Source organism: Microplitis demolitor, chromosome 10 (genome assembly GCF_026212275.2).
Source record: "Microplitis demolitor isolate Queensland-Clemson2020A chromosome 10, iyMicDemo2.1a, whole genome shotgun sequence".
Taxonomy (NCBI): Eukaryota; Metazoa; Arthropoda; class Insecta; order Hymenoptera; family Braconidae; genus Microplitis; species Microplitis demolitor.
Genome location: NC_068554.1, coordinates 5,660,210 through 5,673,323, shown reverse-complemented (window position 1 = coordinate 5,673,323; position 13,114 = coordinate 5,660,210). Strand labels below are relative to the sequence as shown.

The following is a 13,114-nucleotide window of genomic DNA, read 5'->3' as shown; positions in this document are numbered from 1 at the left end:
TGGTAGAATGAACTGATAAGAAATGAAAATAACAAGGAAGGAAAGATATCAAGGCTGCTTGCTTGCAGGTATTTTATCAATGGAGTAATAACAATTGTAGATGTTATGAATCATTGTTGAACATTCATTGCTGAATTGCGTGTACCGGTACGATATATATCTAGTACACCAGGTTGAGTAAGCATCTGAGTAAGGACCCTATCAAATAATCATTTTGTTCAATAAAGTTATTCCGAGTATTTTTTAAATTCAAATTATAAATTATGTACGGTCACTTTTAATACTCGTTCGCAGAAATTATTTCGTTTAATTTATGTGTGAATGTAGTTGACAGTTGTCAATTTTTTAAATTTTGAATTGAGTGAATTAAATTTAAAAAATGCGCATTTATAAAATTCGAAAATCAGTATGTGAATTTTTTTATTTTTATATTTTTAATTATTTAATACGGTTATTTGTAATTTAAAATTTGTCATATATGCTATATTCACACTCATTTTAAATTTGAATTTTTTTTTACACTACTTCAAATATTTTAATTCAATTTTTTATTAATTATTTAATTTTTTAAAATTATTTATGACTTAAATGGAGTTTGAAATTTTATCATAAATTAGCTACGGAAATTTCTTTATAAGTATTCAAATTCTGCTTTTAATAATTTGTTTTTTATAATGGGAAAAAGTTATCACTTAAGTTCATTTTTTACTAAAGTGAGTCGAGTTCAAATCGAATAATTTGAAATTTCGAATGAGTCGTGACTTTCCGAATTATTTGTAACTTTTTGAATAACTCATTGATTTTAGATTATCCGAAAGTTTTTAAATTATTTTTAACTTTTCAAATTACTCAATTAAATAAAGAAAATTTTGATCAGCTTTCAAATATTTAATTTTTATTTAATGGAGCTCGTGTCCGAGCTCTATTTACCTCAGATAAAAATTTGAATTATATATTGGAAAAATTATTACAATTTCAAATCGTTTAAAAGAAAATTTTTGAATTATTATAAAAATTACGAGCAATTTTTAAATTCACAAATAATTCAAAAAATTCTAACTGCTAATATTGAGTAGTTCGATTTGATTCGATACGAATTTCTAAGTTCGAATTATTTGCACACTTCTATTTTTTACAGAATAATAAACTTGAAAAAACAAATTTATATATTTGCTAATAAAATATTTTCGAGTTTAAATAATTTAAAAAATTTCAGTCATTTATAATTAATTGAAAATTTTTTTTGGCGGAAAAATTTGAATAATTTAAAATTAAGTTTATCAACTGACTATTATAATAATTTTTAAATTAATTATTTAAGTCATGATTTATTTATTTACACGTATATTATTTTTTCCGCATCGCACGTTTTTCATTCAGTTCCGGCACGTGTTGACAGTTCAGTAACCTTTAAAACTACGTCACAATAACTGATAATAATAATAACAACAATAACAACAAAAATAATAATAACAATAAATAAATTAATTGTACCGTTTTTAAATTAATTAATACGAAAATAAATTTCGTTACTACAATAAACACCATTAATTAAAATGAAATTTATTTTTAAACTCAAGTACGCGGGATAGGAGTCTTTATTCAATTCAAGTATTCCACGAACGATACGACCTATTTATAAACTATCCATTATAGAACGTTCGTTTAATGAATTGAGTTTTAACAATTTAAATTTAATTGATTATACACAGAAAAAAAAACTTCTGTGAAAACAACATTTTGTCGAGTAATTAATCTATTTAAATTATTGCATTATCAATTTCATGTTTGGCGCGAAGCATCATTTTCTTCTATCTCTAGGGATAGTTCCAGAAATTGTGGTTTACCTGAAATTTTCCGCTGACATATCAACATCTATACGCGAAAAATTTCAGAAATTTGATCATCCAGTAAATTTTTTACTTTCCAACTTTTCTTTAATTGCACAAAAAAACTTCTTATCCTCAGGTACATAAATAAACTCAGGTTTCTTTGATTAAGAAAATTATTTTGAATGAAATTTTCAAATTTTTTCACCAAAAATATATTAGATCCAAAATTTCGAATACAATTATTCGAAAAGATGTTTTTTTCTTTGTATAAGTTTAATTTGTTGATTAAACACTTGTTGAGTTATTAAGTGTACCCAAGTATTGCAAATATAGATACAGAAATCTAAATAAAATAAAATAATAAATAATTTAGTAGCAGTAACCCAGGGAGAGATAATTCTGTGGATTTGCGCAATCGACTTGTCCGAACGTGACATCGATTGTACTGCCAAGAGGCTAAATCCGTTAAATAATTCATGAAATAAATTTGTACGTTATGTATACACTGCATTATTTTACAGTTTTGTGTAACACGTGCCCTGAGGATTAACAATTACATTATTTGGGTAATTTAATGACTATTAAATAGCAACACTAATATTTATCATTCAAATTAACATGTAAGTATGTAGTAAGTAATTGTACATGTGTTAATTTTTATGACTTAGACAGTTTAATATTCATTACTTTAATGATACTTGTTGTGTTAAATAATGAATAATAACGACTTATTTTAAATGCGGAAGTTGCTAATATACTGTTAGGCAGAAATTCCCTCTTGTGTAAAAGCACTTTAAGCAAAGGAGAAAAAAATTTTTTATGCCATTTTTTATTCACTTTGAGATTGTTAATTAATTCATACTTGTACTTGTTAATTTTCTGCTGGGGTTTTTTTTTTTTTGATACTAACAAACGACTTGAGAGAAAGTCAAGAGGCGTAGGTGGAAGAAAAAAATTTATTAGAACATTTATCTAAGTTACTGTATGTAGGCAAGATGGATACATGTCTCGGGTTATATATATTTTTTTACTGAGGAAACTATCGATTGATGCCTCAGCACCCTTAATGTATATACTTACTATATTTATTTCTTTTTGTACGAGCGATGTTTTGGAGTAAAAGTTTTTTTATAAAAACATTTATTTTTAACGGTAAAGTTTTTTATTTTAAGATCAAAAGAATGTTTTTTATTACAAAAATCTTTTTTTTATTGGAGCGTAGGGTAATTATTGTTGTATTTTTAGGTATTGCTATCAATGAGTAACTTCCGGTCTACTTTTCTTGAAAACTGAGAGATAACGAGAGACTTCTGAATGATCTGGAAATTTAAAAAAATGTCGATAATGTGAATTCAAAATGATACTGAAGTTAGCTGACGTTTAATAATTTTTGGATTAAAAAAAAATGATAAATTATGAAAAAAAAAATTTCTAAAAAATTTCACCAGTAGTTTTTAAAATTTTCTACAAGTGCATATTTTTAGAATTTTTGATTTCTTGAAAAAAAATCCGAAAATTTTTAATTGTCTGTTAACTTCAGGATCATAAATTTATTATACTGAAGTTAGTCGACATCTAATAGCTTTTGGATTTAAAAAAAAAAGATAAATAATGAAAAGAAAAATATTCTAAAAAAATGCACCCATAGTTTTTAAAATTTTCTACAAGTGCATATTCTTAGAATTTTTTTTTTTCGATTCGTTGAAAAAAAATTTGAAAACTTTTAATTGTCTATTAACTTTATGATCATAAATTTATGATATTGAGATGATAAATAATGAAAAAAAAAATATTCTAAAAAAATACACCTATAGTTTGTTTAATTTTCTACAAGCCCATATTTTTAGATTTTTTTTTTTATTTGTTCAAAAAAAAATTCGAAAATTTTTAATTGTCTGTTAACTTCAGAATCATAAATTTATGATACTGAAGTTAGTCGACGTCTAATAGTTTTTGGATTTAAAAAAAATGATAAATTATAAAAAAAAAAAATAATCCAAAAAATTGCATCAATAGTTTTATAAATTTTCTAAATGTGCATATTTTAGTTTTTTTTTTTCGTAATTGATTTGTTGAAAAAAAAAATCAAAAAATTATTAAAGGTCTGCTAACTTCAAGATCATAATAAATTTAATTGATTTTTATTATTTTAAAATTTTTATTCTAAAATCATTTTTTATATTTTGTAAACCAAAGTATCCATTCCAATTTACAAAAAAAAATTTTTTTCACAATTTTTACACCAAAGTAATCTAATAAAATTTTATTTAAAAATAAATGAATTACGAATATAATAATTACTTTTAACTTCATTACCACTAGTAAGTTACATCTTTTGAAAAAAAAAAAAAATAATCTTCCCTACGGTATCGTTAATTAAGTCCCTGTGCCTAAAAGACCACCGTGTCTTCAATTCATATTAAAACTTAAAGTCCAAGTGGATTCACATTAGAAAAAAAAAGTAAATTCAAAGTGAAAGCAGACTAAGAGTAAAAGTAAAAGTTGAAGACAACTCATATCCCTAGCCAGTTACTCTACTTCCATACTCTCATACACTAGTGACATATACAGGACCGATGTCCTTTTGCCAGACAATCTTCAGAGTTTAATTAAGAAACTCAGTGATAGAAGAGTGTGCGGGTGAAGCGATGAATGGAGAGTAAAATGTCCCCAACTTTTCTGTAGGGGATTTGCTATTTGCCATTTGCCCTTTTCTCTCTACTTGTTCACGTTCCCTTCATCCCTTCACACTAACCCATACAAATTCACCCACACAAGCATGTGCACACATGGACATTTGAACTCTTATCATAAAGTATACGCACTTAGAGGTGACACACACAAATAAATATCAAGATAACTCTGATGATGAAAAGTTTAACTACGTATGAGTGTATAAGTAGTTGGCTTTGCGAATCACAATCCAATGTACAGTAGACAGCCCTCTTATATCCAGCACAAATAACCAACCGGTAGTAGAACCACTACACAGTAAAACAGGGTAGAGGGTAAAAAAACAAACAAATATATATCTATATGTGTATAAAAAATAAGAGACGAAAAGAAAAGAGAGTGAAACTGGTTAAAGTTCTTATAGACTTTGCTCAAGTGTATAAGCACGTGCTGCTTCTACAGCATCACGTTTTTTTCTTTTTATTTCTTTTTCATCTTTATTTTTTATATACTCGTTTATTATAGTTTTTCAGTCTATTCTAACAGAATGATGTACTTGAGGATGCATTCATCGCGGTAACGTTTTGATGTTTCGTTCAATGGATCAGAGAAACGCCGCGGCCTTTGACTTGGATCTATTGGAAATCCTACTAATGAGATTTAGACTTTTTTATTGATACGATATAACTTTATGTGAGAAGAGATGAGATGTTTAGTTTGGTAGTTTTTATTTATTGAGTTTTTATATATTTTATTATTTTTTGAGTGTCATAAAATGATAGTAATATTTTCCTGGGGCGCTGAGTGCCAGAAATTGATAATAAAACCTTGAGTTTTTTTTATATTGCGGAAACGAGTGTTTGGTTTGTCATTAATCTTTTATCAATCATTGGGGATTTTAGTGATAAATATGGGGATAAATGAATAGGGAGGATAGTAATTGTGTAATCAATTTTGAAAATATATTTGGATTTATTTGTAGATGCTTTGTCATTTCCGTTATTAGAAAATTTTATTATTGATGACTTAATTATTGAAAAATGGATTTGGGCAAAAATTAGCCGTCTAAAAAAAATAGTCATGTAGAAAAAATTTTTTTCATTTAAAAAATGGCATAGGAAATGTAAATTAATTAATTTTCCATTAATTAAATTGATTAAAACATTTTTTAGGCGAATTCAAATTTGAAAAAATTCAGGTTGACCCCATTTGGCCCATGTTCATTTTTTTTCCTTGTAAATTTTTCTGGAATTATTTTTGCCGAAAATTCTATTATTTTAAAAACTTCAGGATGCCCATTTTACCTTTTCTTTAAATAATTTTTAGTCTTCAATAAATTTACTGTCATTCAAATTCGTAAGGAAATTATTTTAAATAAAAAAATTGAAGACAAAATAAATTGAGTATTTTTAGTTTATAAATTGAATATTAAAATTAATAATTAATCTTTGAATTAAGTTTTATAAATATACCATATCAATAATACTTAATAAATTAATTGTCAATAATTAAATTATCCCTGTTATTTTTTATTCTTCTAATGAAATATGTAATTAATTAAAATAATTCTTGAGCCAAGTACTTACATTTTATTCAATAGTTTTTTTTTTTGACTCATTCAATATACAGTCGACTTTCCGTTACTAGTCTGGTCTAGGGGAGGTAGGGGAAATTTTTCTTGAAATTTCAGTCTTCCCTACCGTGCGTTTAGTTTTGTTCTCGACTACCCGTTATAAGCCTGTTTTATTTTATATCATTTTAAACGTCATATTTACGTTTTGTTACATACGTCACTATCCCAATTTTTCTAGTGCTTATAGCGCTAAAATAAATACTTATCTTTTTACACTAATAATAATTGTAATGCAAAAAATCATAATGACAACGGTATTAATTACAGTAATGATAATAATAATTTTATTGATCAACATAATGATCAATAAAATTTTTAAATTGTAACAGAAGCTTTAATTGTAATTAATGATTACAACTATGAACAATAAATAATATTTTACTTAATAATGATTAAATTATTCTCCGCGAAACATCGATAGTAAATTTTCATAATTTATTTAGATATTTTGTTCGTATTGTCAGTTTATAATTTAGAGAATTTGAACGGAGGCTTATAACGGGATGTCTGGTACGAAACTCAAAAAAGTGGTTGTGGGGGAAGCTGTTTGGACTCAGTAACTCCCGATTGAAGGAAAGAGGATTATGAAGCAGGCTTATGATAGGTATTAAACTGTATTGTTAAAAAAAATTTTTTCTTAAAAATCCACAAATTTTGCTCGAAATTTTTATACATAATTTTTATCGGAACAAAATAATATTAATTATTATAACTATAAACTGAAAAAATTTTTTTTTCAATAAAATGAGCTAATAAAATAAATTAACATATGCCGGAAGTAATAAGATAAAATAAAAATATTTTACTCGTATCAAAGTAACGATGATTAAGAAAAGGGTCAAGAAACATAAGTTGTCAATTCTCCAGGGGCTGTTCCAGTCCCCAGTTATCCTACTAATATATATACATATATAACTTCTAGAGAACAGCAAAGTTTATATATAGGGGTGTATTGGATCTATATAACCGTGGACTTTGTTGGTTTGACGTAACAATAGTGTTTAACGAGGACATGTGTCAGACGTATAGGCTTCGTTAGCAGGTCGGTTGACGCGACCGAGAAGCTTTACCATTGCATTTACGTCGACACTACGGATTATCTCAACTCGTTTTGTTCCGTATTATCAATAATACTCTTCAAGCTTCAAAACATCATTTTCATTCAATTCTCAGCTTTTTCCTTTCTCACCATATTTATTTATTTATTTATTTATATACTTACTGCTTCTCGTCTATTTAAATACCAAATCGATGTCTATTGCGCGTACGTCTTTCCGCAACAACTCCAGTTTAGTGTGAGCAAACGTGAATACTTGATTGCGGAAATGAAGCGCCTGACAAACGGAAACTGACTGGTCTACGAATGAGTATATTCGCTGAATTAATTGGACGGTGTGAGATAGATTCTATTCAAAGTGGTCTGAAACAATTTCGTTGTTCCGTTAGTCGTTAAATTATTTACGATATTCTGTTGTTACAATTTAATTACATTATTAAATATTCATAAATTTATTTTATTTTTTTATTGCTTTCTAATAGATTTCATAGAAATCTATCTATTGCATTTGTCTTTTCAAAAAATTTCTCCATCGTCTAACCATAATTCATTGAGTAGGTTCCAAAAATACTATTGGTTCAAAAGTTTAGATATTTATGTATTATAGCGCGCTTTGTTACGATGACAATGTCTGCATTTCTAAACGCATTTTAATGAAACTTGACACACTTATTCTATGAATGATAAGCTCAGTTAAGTTCAAAGGTAAGCGAAATAGGTCAATTAGGTTTAAAATGGTGGCAATTTTTAATTTTCAAATTAACGAAGAACGCTACTTCCGCCGCTTTTTTTCTTAAATAATTTTTTAACGGAAACGTGTAGTCTTATTGGGTTAATAGGATGTCATAGCTGATAAAATGAGGTATATATATTTTTGTTTTTTATTAGGATAATTTCTCAAATTTTAATAAAGGTCCGAAACTACATGATTGATTTTTGATGGAAGTAAAAGACCTAGTACCCGATCAAGGAACTAGTACTCGATCACTTCATGAATTTCGATGTCTATATTTACTAAATTTTAGTAAATATATTGTAACGGGTTTTTCACCTCCGGGGATCTACCGGTGTGAAGTCCGAGTACACTTACTATTTGGCAACCTTGTTCAAAATTTTAAAGTTGGGCGCCAGGTGATTTTATAATCACCAAATAAACAATTATCAAAAATGAAAAATTTGCTTCAATTTCGGATTCTGAATGGCCTTTTTTTTTTATAGTCTTCGACGAGGTCCTGGAGCTAACGTGCAAGACGCCAGTGGTTACTCAGCTTTACATCATGCTGCGTTAAATGGCCATAAGTAAGTATTCAATTACTTTATCTATTTATCGATTTTAATTACTAAAAATTAATAATATTTTTTTTGTAATTATTTTAGAGAAATAGTGAAACTGCTATTGCAGTACGAAGCATCAACGAATGTAGTTGACGCCAAAGGATCATCACCTTTGCATTTGGCTGCTTGGGCTGGGGATGCTGATATCGTCAGATTACTTTTAAGCCAGGGTCCGTCTGTACCGAATGTCAATCTCACGGTAGGGATATTTTATTATTTTATTATTCTGTTTTTGGAAAATAGAATGTTAAATTTTTATATAAATTTATAAATAAAATTATTTATTGCAGACAAAAGACAATGAAACGGCGTTACATTGTGCAGCACAGTATGGACATACAGAAGTGGTGGCACAACTGCTGCAGTACGGATGTGATCCTAGTATCCGTAACAGCCGGGGCGAATCAGCACTTGATCTCGCTGCACAGTATGGCAGGTAAATATATTTTTTTTTTTTTAATAAAATTATTAATAAAAATAGAGAGGTTTTTATTCGACAAAAGTTATTTTTTTATTCTATTTAATCGCTACTTTAAATATTTGACTTTTATTAATTTTTATTTTCAGTGAAAATATAAAATAAAATTAATATTCGACCAGGCAAAATATAAATAAATATTTGATTTTATTTGCGAAATGAAATAAATGAAGTTTTTTTATTCTTAGAAAAATATGACGACTACCTAAAAATTTGATAAATTTTTTTTAACTTTATAAACTTTTTAGTGATTTTAGAACCCGCCATTTTATTTAATTCAAAATAAAATGTCGTTTACTTGCATGCTTGAATGCTAAATAATTTTCTAGGTTACGTTGCCTTACTTCTAATTTATATTTCCTATTAAAAAATAAATCCGATAAAATCAAAATTTATACATTCAACTTATTTATAGGATTTATTTTACACAGTTAGAAATTTTGTGTTAAATTCAACAAAATCGTGTTGCAAACAGTCTACACAAATTTTTGTGTTAATTCAACACATTGCGCTTGTGTTGATCTTTAACACAAATTTTATGTTAAATGAGTGAACACAAAATCTGTTATTTTGACAGAAAATTTTGGTAAATTTAACAGACTTTTCGTGTTAAAATTAACTAATAAATATAAACACATAACCTAACCAACTCAAGTACACTGATCTAACCTTAGTACGACTTTTGTCAATTTAGCAAACAATTAGTTCGATTTTCAGTGATTTTTCTAAAAAACGGAGCTATGAATTATCCTCCCGTAAAATGAGAATAGAAAAAATCATTGAACCTGATCATAAAAATATTAAAGTTATCTATGATTATATTTAATTGTAAATCAATTATAATCCAAGTTTTCTTGTAGACAATTCTGCTACAATGCTTTGATTGGTTATAGTAATGAAGAAACATGCGAAAGTGTTTAGCTAAACAACCCAAATTTAGTGTTAATTTTCGAATAACACAAGAAATGTCTGAAATTCCAGATTTTCTAATCATTTAACATAAAAAATTAGTCAAAGTAAAATAACACAAACGGTTTATGGTGAATTAACAGATTTGCGTTGAAAATCAACACAAAAAATTTAATCACTCTCATTAAGAAAAATGATTCAATCCATGCTAAATGTATGTCTATATAATAGTCGATTCAAATCATTTTTCTTAACCTTAACCAGGGCAAACAATTTTTTTATACTAATAAACAAAATTTCTAATTGTGTATTTAATTTTGTCGTAAAATCAAAAGTTTATTCGAAAAAACCTCAAAATTTACAAATTGATTGTATTTTACAAAAAAAAAACTTTAATAATTATGTTTTGCAGATTAGAAACGGTACAATTGATAGTGAGAACACATCCAGAACTCATCGAACCACTTCGTAATTCTTCCTCATCGCTAATCTTCCCTCACACACCACTGCATCTAGCTTCACGAAATGGCCACAGGTATGTAAAGCATACAGCATACACTACTACCAGTGGGTAGGCTACAATATAGTGAAGCTATACACTCAAAGTGCAATAGTGCCGATTAGAGCCAATCAGAGAGCACGGTATTGTATAATCCCATTCAACCGATATACGCCAGATACTCTCGATATACTGACTACCAACCCCTCAACCAACTACACAACAATCCCTCTATACTCAGCACTATATATACTCAGATCTATTCTATATTCAATACCGCGTGTTACTGGCCACGATTATATTGCAGATTCCCGGGAGTCTAGAGTACCATTTGGACCTGCTCTAAAACCAGCTTCTCCCTTTATCAATCCACCTAAACTCCAAATCTTCAATTCTGAATCAAACTCTCCCACTACAACCAGCGCCACCACAAACTATCAGCTCGGCATTAACGAATCCCATTACACGAAACGCTGAATACTAAGACATTGTCGTAGTTTCTGATCCATACAGAACACATCTTAATACGGGATTTAATTTTACAGATGATGAGCATCCTAACGGCAATTTGACATGTTTAATTCACCGTAAATACATTTGTTATTAAATTTAATACCTATTTTATCATTATTATTATAATTATAAATAATAACATCACTTCTTTTTAAATTCCCGCTATAAAAATTGAAAATTTTCAAAAAAATGGAAGATATTGATTTCGGCCCGAGTTTCGAATATCGAGTTTTCATCCGATCTCGATGTTTTGAGCTCCTAGGGAGCAATTTTGACTATTTCCGAGTGATGTTCGCCCGTCCATCCGTGTGTATATATGCAAGCTTTTTTTATCCGACGATATCTTTGGAACGAATCAACCGATTTGAATCTTCTTGGCGGCAATCAAAAGTACTCATTAAGACTTAGAACTTATTGGATTTCGGTTGATTTGTTCCGCAACCAATAATGACGTTTTCAAGTTCTCTGAGCTCAAAAACAGCGAGAACTTTTGAATTTGGCCCACGGGTTTGCCGCTTTTAAGATTTTTTTATATTAAATTATGCGTTAAAAAAAAAACTTGATATTTAATTCATTATTCAGCCTTTAATTAACATTTTTTAAATTCATTTTATAATAATGTAATCTATGAATAATGGATTTAGTAAATAAAAAAAAATATAAGCTAATTAATTGAATTAAACCGAGCGAAAAAATAAACATGCGGTAAAAAGTTTTGAATTAAAAATAATTATCGTAAATTTTTAATAAACCGCTAATGCATGCAACCAAATAATAAATATACAATTATTTGGCTATTAATAAAGTAAATTTTACGTAAATTTAATAAATCTATAAATATTTATCTGCATTAGTAAAATAAACTATTATAATAATTTTGAATGGGCTTTTAAATGGCCGCTAAATCGTAACAGCCGCGAAACTACGGGTTACATCGTAATCGGGGTATAACCGCACCCGTTCCATTAAATTTTTACGTAAAACGTGTTTGGTAATCTGCCGTGATTGTTAAGCGACAGAGTGTAACCCGTAGGGAAAAAACTAAACGTTGAATTGTTGGCTGGAGGGAGAAGGGGAGGAATGTTACATAAGAGGAAAAGAGAAGGATACGGATTCTGGTGGAAGGATAAAGAGGGTTTTACGGGGAGTAGAGTGGGCAATAATCGTTTCAACAACGCCTCGACTATAATTCTATGATCGCATCGCGATACAGTTGGATGGCTGCCAGTGTATTTAGTTCCATTTGTTCACTCTTCAATTATATTGATTTTAAAAAAAGTTAAATCTTTTTATATTTATTATTATCAGATAAGTTTATCAATTATTGTTTACACATTTTTACACCATAACAAAACCGGTCCAAAAATAGACTTATTTCAAATCGATATAGTGTTAAAATTAATTCCCGCCTGTGCAGCGGTGTTATCTAACCGGTGTTAAAACGGTGTACATGCAAAGTCAATTAACTTCGATCGGAATATAATGGTGTAAGTATAGATATTTTAAGAACTACGAAACATGAAATAATGATAATATTTTAATAAAATTACGAAAAAGTTGGAAAACCGAAGCGTGCGAAACTCACTTGCTCATTTAAAAAGAAATCAACACAGAAAAAAAAATATCTTGAGTCAAGAAAATATTTTTGAAGACAAACGGTTTCGGGAACCAAGTCAAGATTTTCTTGAGCCAAGAGAATTTGTCTTGGTTAAAAAAAAGTCGTCTTGGTCGGAGAAGATTTCTACTTTATCTGAGAAAATTTAGGTCTCCAAAAAAATTTTCTTGAATCAAGAATATTTATCTTCAGTCGAGAATTTCTTTTTTTCTGTGAATAGATGGCTCTTTCATATGCAAGAAAATATTGAAAAAAATCTCGAACTTCGATCACTGGCTAGGCGTGGAGCTGAAAGAATTTTTCACACATAAAGTGTGAGGTCTTTCAGTCCTGAGATACGTCCCGTCGCCGGCTTTTGAATTTGATCTGGTTTAAAATTGTATTTGATTTTGATCTTAATTTGAATTTGACTCGACCGGATATGGGATTGCCCGATGCTTAATAAACATATACTTATATATACCTTAAAAAATAATAATGGTAAAAAAATGGCAGCTAAATTCTTTCATGAATTGCCAATTTTAAGTTTTTATCAATTATAATCAAACCAAAAGGATTTGAACAGTGATT

The 13,114-nt window shown here is 28.3% G+C and overlaps 1 protein-coding gene across 2 annotated transcripts in view; it reads left to right on the top strand.

Annotated features, from left to right (window-relative positions):
• The window catches only part of LOC103570666 (ankyrin repeat and sterile alpha motif domain-containing protein 1B), a 28,294-nt gene that overhangs the window by 602 nt on the left and 14,578 nt on the right, over nt 1-13,114 (top strand). For both annotated transcript variants that reach the window (XM_008548475.2, XM_008548476.2), the window contains exons 2-5: nt 8,414-8,494; nt 8,573-8,729; nt 8,821-8,966; nt 10,330-10,452. In XM_008548475.2, the coding sequence (XP_008546697.1) occupies nt 8,414-8,494; nt 8,573-8,729; nt 8,821-8,966; nt 10,330-10,452 (507 nt within the window). The remainder of the gene's footprint in view (nt 1-8,413; nt 8,495-8,572; nt 8,730-8,820; nt 8,967-10,329; nt 10,453-13,114) is intronic.